This window comes from Phaeoacremonium minimum (assembly GCF_000392275.1).
Source record: "Phaeoacremonium minimum UCRPA7 unplaced genomic scaffold PA7_03_scaffold_597, whole genome shotgun sequence".
In the NCBI taxonomy this organism is placed as follows: Eukaryota; Fungi; Ascomycota; class Sordariomycetes; order Togniniales; family Togniniaceae; genus Phaeoacremonium; species Phaeoacremonium minimum.
The window spans coordinates 276,389-285,113 of NW_006921499.1; the positions used below are offsets into that span (position 1 = coordinate 276,389).

General features: G+C 50.2%; 2 protein-coding genes across 2 annotated transcripts; both read right to left on the reverse strand.

The window, feature by feature from the left end:
* Positions 1-3,091: 3,091 nt before the first annotated feature.
* UCRPA7_8516 (hypothetical protein) lies at positions 3,092-4,318 on the reverse strand (the record flags this gene model as incomplete). The annotated part of the gene is made up of 1 exon (XM_007921029.1): positions 3,092-4,318. One exon carries the CDS (start codon positions 4,316-4,318, stop codon positions 3,092-3,094), a length of 1,227 nt encoding a protein of 408 aa, XP_007919220.1.
* A 2,570-nt stretch (positions 4,319-6,888) lies between these two features.
* On the reverse strand, positions 6,889-7,822 carry UCRPA7_8517 (hypothetical protein; the record flags this gene model as incomplete). Its single annotated transcript, XM_007921030.1, has 4 exons — positions 6,889-7,124; positions 7,179-7,322; positions 7,382-7,448; positions 7,499-7,822. The coding sequence occupies 4 exons, from the start codon at positions 7,820-7,822 to the stop codon at positions 6,889-6,891; spliced, it is 771 nt and encodes a 256-aa protein (XP_007919221.1).
* Between the last annotated feature and the right edge of the window lie 903 nt (positions 7,823-8,725).

Below are 8,725 nucleotides of genomic sequence, written 5' to 3' on the forward strand. Positions count from 1 at the left end.
TAAGGCTTTGGTGGTTGTCGCTGTTTCGGCCGTTGGGACAAGATTGTTTGAGCCGTGGAATGACTAGTTATATACACTCTCGTCATGTCCACGCTTAGACCGGATCTCGGATCTGAGGAAGAATGGCGCCGGACTTGAGAGGTAGGCACGGCACAATGTGGGGCTTACGTGCCGGAGTTGAAATGACAGAAACGCTTCACAAAGGGAACACAAGTCTAGATATTCCATTCCATTAAAGTCGACCACATGTGACACATTTACTTTCCTTTACCCTCCACCTTCATTTCGTCTACATGATGGAAAATTCACTGCAGACTGGCTCCAGGCGAGGCCAAAGCTTTGGCCGAAACTACGCGGTCTTGAATCTTGATTTGATGTCAATTCTGATAGAAGCGATTGAGGATACTGACCAAGGCAAATTGTTCATTGCTAATTGCACTCGGTGGAATAATGCAGTTCATCAAACAGAAAAACGTCCGCTGACCATTTTTACGACTCTTTTCTTTGCACACCGCACCCAGCCTGAACTCGTCAGTGACGGCGACACACCTTTTGTCAAATTGCTTGATACAATGCGGCCGCACTTCGTCAAAGACTCACCAGCGGTTCAAATTGACTCGAGATTTCTCGTCGATGAACATGACATTGTTCTTCAGAAGACAAGATGGTACGCGGGTGCCGGAAACAGCCTTGAGCAAATTCTTCAGGCTCAGAAAATCGACACCGTGATCATCGTGAGTCAACCCTGCGACTTAAGTCATATAACGCTTAGCTTACACTTTGTGTTCTAGTCGGGACTGAGCCTCACTGGCGTCGTCATGAGCACCGTTTATCGTTTATTCGACTTGGACTATAATATTTACGTTATTTCCGATAATGTATTGGAATTACCACCTCATCAGACTGATGACTTTAAAAGAATATTGCTTGATGCATTACTACCGAAGATGAGGTTGAATGTCGTCTCTGTAGACGAGGCATTGAAAGCGCTTCGAAAGTCTTAAAACGGTGGTTCAATAGGATACATGCGAATTTTCAGTACGTGTCTTTTAATTGTGATTTTACTATTTTGGCTCAACTTCTGGTGATTCAAATTCAGCCTTCGTGTGTGCAACTTGTCACAGCGTACAGCATTGTGCCAAACTCATCAATATGCTGTAACCACTGATCCACTCTGCTGCGTGTATTGGCAATCTTTTCTTCATCAGCCTCCGGAGGGACGGGCCATAGCTCATCAATGTGAAGGCCCTCCTCAATCCACTCTGCTAGATGTAAATTGTATGCTGTCTCCCAAGAGCGCCGACTCTTTGCTTCCCATAGCGCCTTACTGGCTGGCGCAGGCAATCCTCGTAGCTCAGTGCCTAGAAATGTCGGAAGGCCGTCTTGAGCGGAGAGAACGCTATCGAACATGTACATCACGTAGAGAGTCCGACGTTTTGCCTCTGCCATAATCCAAGCCTCCCAGCTTGGTCGAGCACGCTGCTGCTCTGCTGAGCATATGAGACCGCGCTGTGCACTCAAGCACGCAATTTCTTGGAGGTTGATCATCGCTTGACGTAGTACTGGTCCAGAGCCCTGACCAAGTTGGAAGAACAAGACCATTGAATAGATCAGGTAAGCTTGGAACGCGGCCAACTGCGACGCGTCATCATACGTTTGGTGTTGTTCATACAAGTTGCTCATCTCTCGCTGCAGCACATCGGCAGCTATGGCTTCACTGCCCGCCAGTGGCTTCTCTCCAATTCGGACCAGGCTGAGGCAGGTAGCAAGAGGAGGGAATGATGACAGGGCTGCTATTTGGACATGATGCACAAATGGCGGCACGCTACGCCCGCGAGCTGCGACAGTTGCGTATGCCTTGAAAATTCGATAGATGAAAATCGTTACCCCGGGAGGATAATTCTTTGCCGTCTGTCCAGGCACAGGAATGTACGGGTAGAGCCAGCGATTCTTGATATCATCAACATTGATCGGGCAAATGAGCTGACAATGGGTGAAATCGATTAGCTCCCAAGTCTTTGATTTTGTGGTTGAATCGAGCCCTGAGGTCTCCGAGATTCGAGATGTTCCGACTACTGTTGACGGTGTACTCGCCGGCGGGCTGCTAAATATGGACCGTGTTGGTACAAAGGGTGGATCAACTATAACGCCCCCATCGGCTCGGGATTCATGCGAAGGACTCTGAGTCTCAATGTCATTGGCGGACGTGATATTCAATCCAGATAATTGTGTGCGTGAGCTGGAAATGTTATGGTCACTAGTATGCTGAGTATGACGCCTAGGGGTTGATGACTGGGGATAGGTGCAGGCCAAACTCCGCTGTCCGCATCTGGCGCAGCCTCCTAACCTGCGATCGCATTTCGCCTTGGCATCGACGCATTGTTGGCATGCTTTCTGCCGAGAAGCAGCATATCTCCGTGATCGCATCCTCGTCGGCTGCCGCTGATCCAGTGTGAGTAGAAAAGCCGATCTCAGGTCAAACGCATCAGCTCCCCTGCGGCGGCAAAAAGCTCAACTCCGGGACAGTGAAATCCTACGGGGAATTATCAGTCCTGCGTTTCCATCGCTAGTCTTGTATAACCACAACAAAGAATTCATACAGTAGGCAATGAAACGAGAGTAGGGACTCGGTTTTGGAAGGTGTGAGCTTATGTCAAGCAATTGTTTGAGGCGTTTGCCTGGTGTCTCATTTCACCCTTTGTAGCCTGCACGGCACATGACCCCGCATCCGGAACTTAAACCTCGATTCGCTATATTCACGAGATTGGTCACCTGCAATCGGTCACCTGCCATATTTCTGCAATATTGAAAAAAAGGTCACAATCCAACAATCGCAGATGAAACCCTACACCCAGAAGAAAGTAGTGAGCCCTGTTTTGCTATATCTGAAGCTAACTAGGGATGCTCCTGTCGGTTTTCCGATCCTAGACTCCTCAACGTCCGTCTTTCCGCGGCGTATGGTCTGATGTCCGGGGTATATTTAACCCATGAAAGTCTCCCCACGTCAAAACAAAGTGGGTGTGCTAAGTATGTACAAGAAATCTATATCGTTCAGACGCGGAGTCATCATCATTTACATCCAAATTCCCGGCTAAAACAAGCCAAACACCAAGAAAGGTACGAAGCTGGCGGCTAGCACCAGCGATGGCACGACTGTTCGCGCATGTCCGGCATTCGTGACCTCGACGGTAGGCGAGCTGGAAGGACTGCTGCTGGTAGAGCTTGGGCTGCCGGAGGCTGTGACCAGTGAGAGTGTGGTGGCACCCCTTGTCGCAGTCGTGTTTACGACGATCTGGCTGCTGAAAGTAGTCTGGCTGGAAATGGCAGTTGAGGTCGTAGCGACAGTTGTGGGCTCTGGGGTAACGGAAGTTGATGTCTCAACAACATTTGGCTGCTCAGTGCTAGCGGCGACGACGGAGTACAGAGTCGTGGGTGCTTCAGTCGAGACCGAAGTGGTGGTCTGGACTGTAGGCGTCGTTGTTGTGGTCGTGCTGACTTCGAAGAACACGCCTGGAGTCGCACTTGGGCTAGCACTCGAGGTGATGGCAACTTCGGTAGTTGATCCACTATCAGAACCCGAAGTATCATCAGAATCTGAATCTGAATCCGAACCGGAATCAGAGTCGCTACTAGAACCGCTATCGACGGCAGTCACGACTTCGCCAGTGCTAGCGTCAGTGGTCTCGCCAGTCTGGTATGCGATGTTGTAGACATGAGCGCTAGTCAGCTTGCTGGTTAGGCCAAGTGTGTGAGGGCAGCTGGGCTGGTTGCTGGTAGCCAAATCGAGGGTACACTCTTCGTCATAGCCTAGGGAGCAGATGGCGTCGCAGATATTGTAGAGCACGTGGTTCTTTGCAATATAGCTGTCAGGCTGAGCAAGGCAGCTGGTCAAGAAGTTCATGCTGTTGGATGCGCTGAGCGGCACTTTGGCGCCATCGGTGTGGATGAGGTCGGCGCATTCAGATGCATCTACCTCCTCGTACTCCATCGCAACAGTCCCTCCAGAGATAGGGTCAGCGGTAGCCGACTCGCCTGTCTGTAGATAGACCCAGGCATCGTAGCTGATGTCGTATGCGCCTCCAGACTGGTCGATGCGCAGCAGATGCACGGAGCGACCCTCATATGTAAGCTTGACGCAGAAGTTGTCGCAGTCGACAGAGCCAGGCCAGTACGCGACACGGTTAGTGTTGATCTTACAGCCTAGAACGCCAACGGAGGACGAGTAGCTGTCGTGTGGTGTGGCCCAAACTCCCTTAGCAGCGGTGCCGGCCGCAGAGGCAACGAGGCAGACGGAAACGAAGAAGCCGTAGTTGCGCATGTTTGCATGATCTGTCTGTCGGTGTATCGGAAAGAAGGAATGAATGTAGCTGCTTGAGCTTGTTCGTGAAATTTCAACTCGTCCGTCTTGTCAAAGAATGAAATCCGCGCTTATGTTCGCGAGGAGAGCTGTGAAGGAATGTCTTCAGATGTGTTTGAATGATCGACTTGTATCCCAGACGCAGATGGCTTGTAGAAAGAGTGGCCTGCCACAGTCGTAACTGAGATGGACAAGAGTCTCTCGAAGAGAGTGAGAGAGACTGTTTGCTCGAGGGTCCTGAGAGAGTGTGTAGTTGGGAAAAGAGTGGATGCACGTAAGTATGTGCCGGCAACAAGCTTAAGTGAAGAGCATGCGGGAACCAACAGCCAAGAGGAGCAGCAAATTTTGTTTTCCGGCGGCGTCAGAGTTGGGGTGGACCCTGAATTAGCACATGTTTCTGAGACCTGTCCAATGAACACCCAGCCGTTTCCCCTGATCTGAGTCAGGGGTCCGCATCCCGACGGCGCCTTAGTGCATTGCCGAGCTGAAGTGTCACCTGTAAATTCCCGCGCACCAGTCAGTCCAAATGGAGCCCCCAATAGAGCCGAAGTACCCAATCTTTATTAGCATACTGTAAAGAGACAAAGCAATAGGGAAGGTTGCGATTCAGGTTCGCAGTGTAACCTGGGCTCTTGGTAAGAAGGCCCCATATGCTGGTGGACGTTGTGCGGTGGCTGTTTTATCTTAGCGCCTTCAGATCCCAGGTCTCCCGTCCGTGCCCACGCTGATCACATTTTGAGTCTGCCTACTAGGCTCTCCGAATCGCTTATGTAACCGGTGGCTGAGTTGGACGACAGAAGGAATTATGTAACGAGGCCTCATACGCGTTCATGAGTGATTGGTCTCTCGGCGGACAGTTTCGTTGATCAAGTACAACCTATGAGGTTATCACTCGTCGCACTGCAGCATTTTCGGAACAGGTGCGTAGCTATCACTAATTACTGAGTCAAGAGCTTGTCCGCCCATGACAGTGCCTCTCGTTTCACAGGGACAGGCGCCTGGCCGATCGAGACTTTGCTTGTCGGCCTCGGCGCCTATTAACCAAAATCTGTCCTTCTTGGAGGATTTTGTCGTGGGTGGTGAGGCTATCTCGTAGGGATAGTACTTTTTCTCCGTGAATGTGAAACGGCACTCCAGCGAGGACTGAGGCTTTTCCCGATGATGAAAGTACCTCGACGACGTTCTTATTTGATCATGGAACAACGATCTTCGTAGCAGGGCTAAGCGAAAACCGAATCGCGTCTTTCGGATCGCAACCACATTCGTATCTACAAAGATAAATATAAGGCGCTATGCCTACTAGCCGTCAAACGTTGAATAAACTCCAAAATTCGGCATACAATTCGCAACGAGTAGGCTCTTCATCACCCGGTCTATACTTGTGAGGATAAAGTTGGACTGTCCTGGTAAAGAGGGGTTTATCGTTGTCATGCTTCCAAAATGCGGCGTGGTGTAGGATTAGGAGAAGATTGAAGGTATCATTCATCATATATTGGACTTGTGTATTTTATGCTGCTGTCTGGGATAAATTCCGGTAAAGTCCTCGGCACTGTGGCCGGATAAGATCTCAGACGGGTAAGGGGCGATATAAGGAGGACCATGCCAGCTTCTGTGCAGGACCGGAAAGATCAACTTATTCAAATCTATTTCCGCACAACGTGCAATTCTAAACATGTGGCAATATTTCATGCTGTTCATTGCATGGATTGCCCATAGTGTCTTTGCAACAGGCTCCCCCGGTTGCGGGAAAGTGCCTACAATTGTCGATGGGAAATACAATATGGCCATCAACAACAAAAAAAGGGAATACTTCATCAAGCTCCCTGCGAACTATGACTCTACCCTTCCATATCGACTGGTCTTCACGTTTCATGCGCTTGCCGGCACAGCTGAACAGGTAGTTGCGGGAGAGGGTGGTTATCTACCGTGGTATGGTCTACCACCTCTGGCTAACAATACGGCCATTTTCGTCGCGCCTAATGGATTGAACAATGGCTGGGCTAATGATGGTGGTGACGATATTACTTTCGTCGATAGCATGATTGCCACAGTCGAGGCTGGCCTTTGCATCGACCAAAAGCTCCGCTTCTCCACAGGTTTCAGCTATGGCGCCGCTATGTCCTATTCAATTGCATGCAGCCGTGCTAAAGATTTTCGAGCTGTGGCCGTTCTATCTGGGGGCCCCATGAGTGGTTGTGATGGAGGCAACGATCCGATCGCGTACTACGGGCAACATGGTGTTAGTGACCAGGTATTACCCATCGACTTAGGGCACCAGCTTCGAGATCGTTTCGTCAAGAATAATGGATGCAGAAATCAGTCGATCTTAGAGCCTGCATCTGGGAGTGGCACGCATACCAAAGCGGCATATACAGGATGCAATGCTGATTACCCTGTGACTTGGGTAGCGTTCGACGGGCCACATACACCACAGCCAATGGACAGCGGGCAGAATGCAACATTTTCTCCCGTCGAAACATGGAAGTTTTTCTCTCAATTCTCATAATAGGAGCATAATACCAAATGTCATCTTAACTGCTGCCATCAATTGCTGCCATTTGCTTGGCAGCTTCTCGCGCCCTGTTTGTTGACTCCTCCGTCTCTAATTCGCTCGATATACTCTCGAATCTGGTCTTCCAGAACGTCCATCTCTCGCTGTTTAGACCAGCTGAGCCACTGAACAGCTCTCCCGAGCTGGTGACATTGACAAACTCCTCGTCGCTTTCACCATTGAGCGTCCACTCATACAGATACTTTCCGGCATATTCTATCCATGTGGTTGCAGCAGAAACATAACATTCTCGCAACTTCTTTGGCTGACCTGCACTTGATTCCAAGGCGTCTCTCATTGTCCATACTGCAAAATTCGGCTTCCAGGACACGGTCCTGGTTCCAAATAGACGAGCAAAGAAGGCATTCTTGTTCACCCATTGATCTTGGGATGATTTGTCGCCCTCTTGAGGCCCTGTGACTAGGGTTAGCCAAGTCTATAGCTAGTGTAACTTTCAAATAGTCTCTCCGTACCAACCCACGCATCTCGGAACACTGGGCCTGCGAGAGGCAAATCAGTCCAGAGACGCTGCTCGTTGCCCTGCAGAAGTCAGATGTGTCAACAAGAGCTTATATTTTGAGGGAACATACCCAAACAGTGATCGTGGTTGGCGGCAGAGCTTTCAGCTCCCGAATAACATCGACGAGCTTATCCTGAGCTGCGTGGTTATGCGGTATCTGACGCGCAATCTGATCGATATCATCCCAGAATCCCCACACGAAGTCCTCAGTGCTGCTGGGCTCGCCATCTTCTTGCTTGAGTGGGCTCAACGTGTCAATTGACTTAGCGGCCGCTTCCGTCCGGGTCGTGCTATTAGGCTGGAGGTACTCCGTGAGAGTTTGGACATAACGCTGCCTAGGGCTGAGCCCATCGGCAGAGGCGAGCCCTCGAAGCGTGAACCTTATGGCACTCATTGCATCTGTATCTGCATTGACGTTGTAAGTGACGATGCTACTTCCGCTCCTTGAAGACAGATTGTTCCCGGTATTTGTAGAATGGACTGCGCCGATGGCGACCCCGCCAGCGTTTTGTTAGCCTGTCGATCTCCCACGTGAAAATCGACTCTCTACGACCTTCCCGATTTACTCATTTGGACATGAAACGAAGCAAGCACGAGCCACTTTGGTTTCATCATTGAGTTATTATCTCCCTAATTCTCCTATTGGTAGACTCCAAGTACACTGAGAGCAGCAATTGTGAATTCTTTAGAAGTACCGGCATGCGAGGTAGCTAAAGAAGCTACCTTCTGCTCATACAATTCGTGAAATGCAAATCAAATTCTATTCAACGAAAATAGCAAGGCAATGACAAGAATCTTGGATTTATCACTCTGACGGTAAAGCAGGGCCAAGCTCTTTCTCAAGCTCCAACACAAGAGGCATTTTGATCTCTCCAACGCGCAGCTTGCTCAAATCCGGCTCATACCCCTCTTCCACCAGGTGATACGGGCCCATGGGAACGATGCCATATGGATGCATGTGCAAATGCGACTTGATATAGTTGTCCTTAATGTGCGTGAAGTCGGTCGTCTCTCTGAAGCCGGGTACGTTCCAGTAGAGGTTCTTCAGCCAATTGTTCAGCTGCGGGTAGTCGTGCCGGATGGTGCCCAGGTTGCACTTGAAGACGTAGACGTAGATACTATCGAAGCGCACGATGGTCGCGTATGCGCGCACATCTAGCTCGGTCATCTCGCGGCCGAGGATAAATGGGCCGCCGTTGGCGGCGATTATCTTCTCCAGCTTGTTCAGCGCCGCGAACACCGGCGGTAGCTTCTTGTCGTACACCTCCTGCGTCTTCGCGAAGCCGGGCTTGTACAC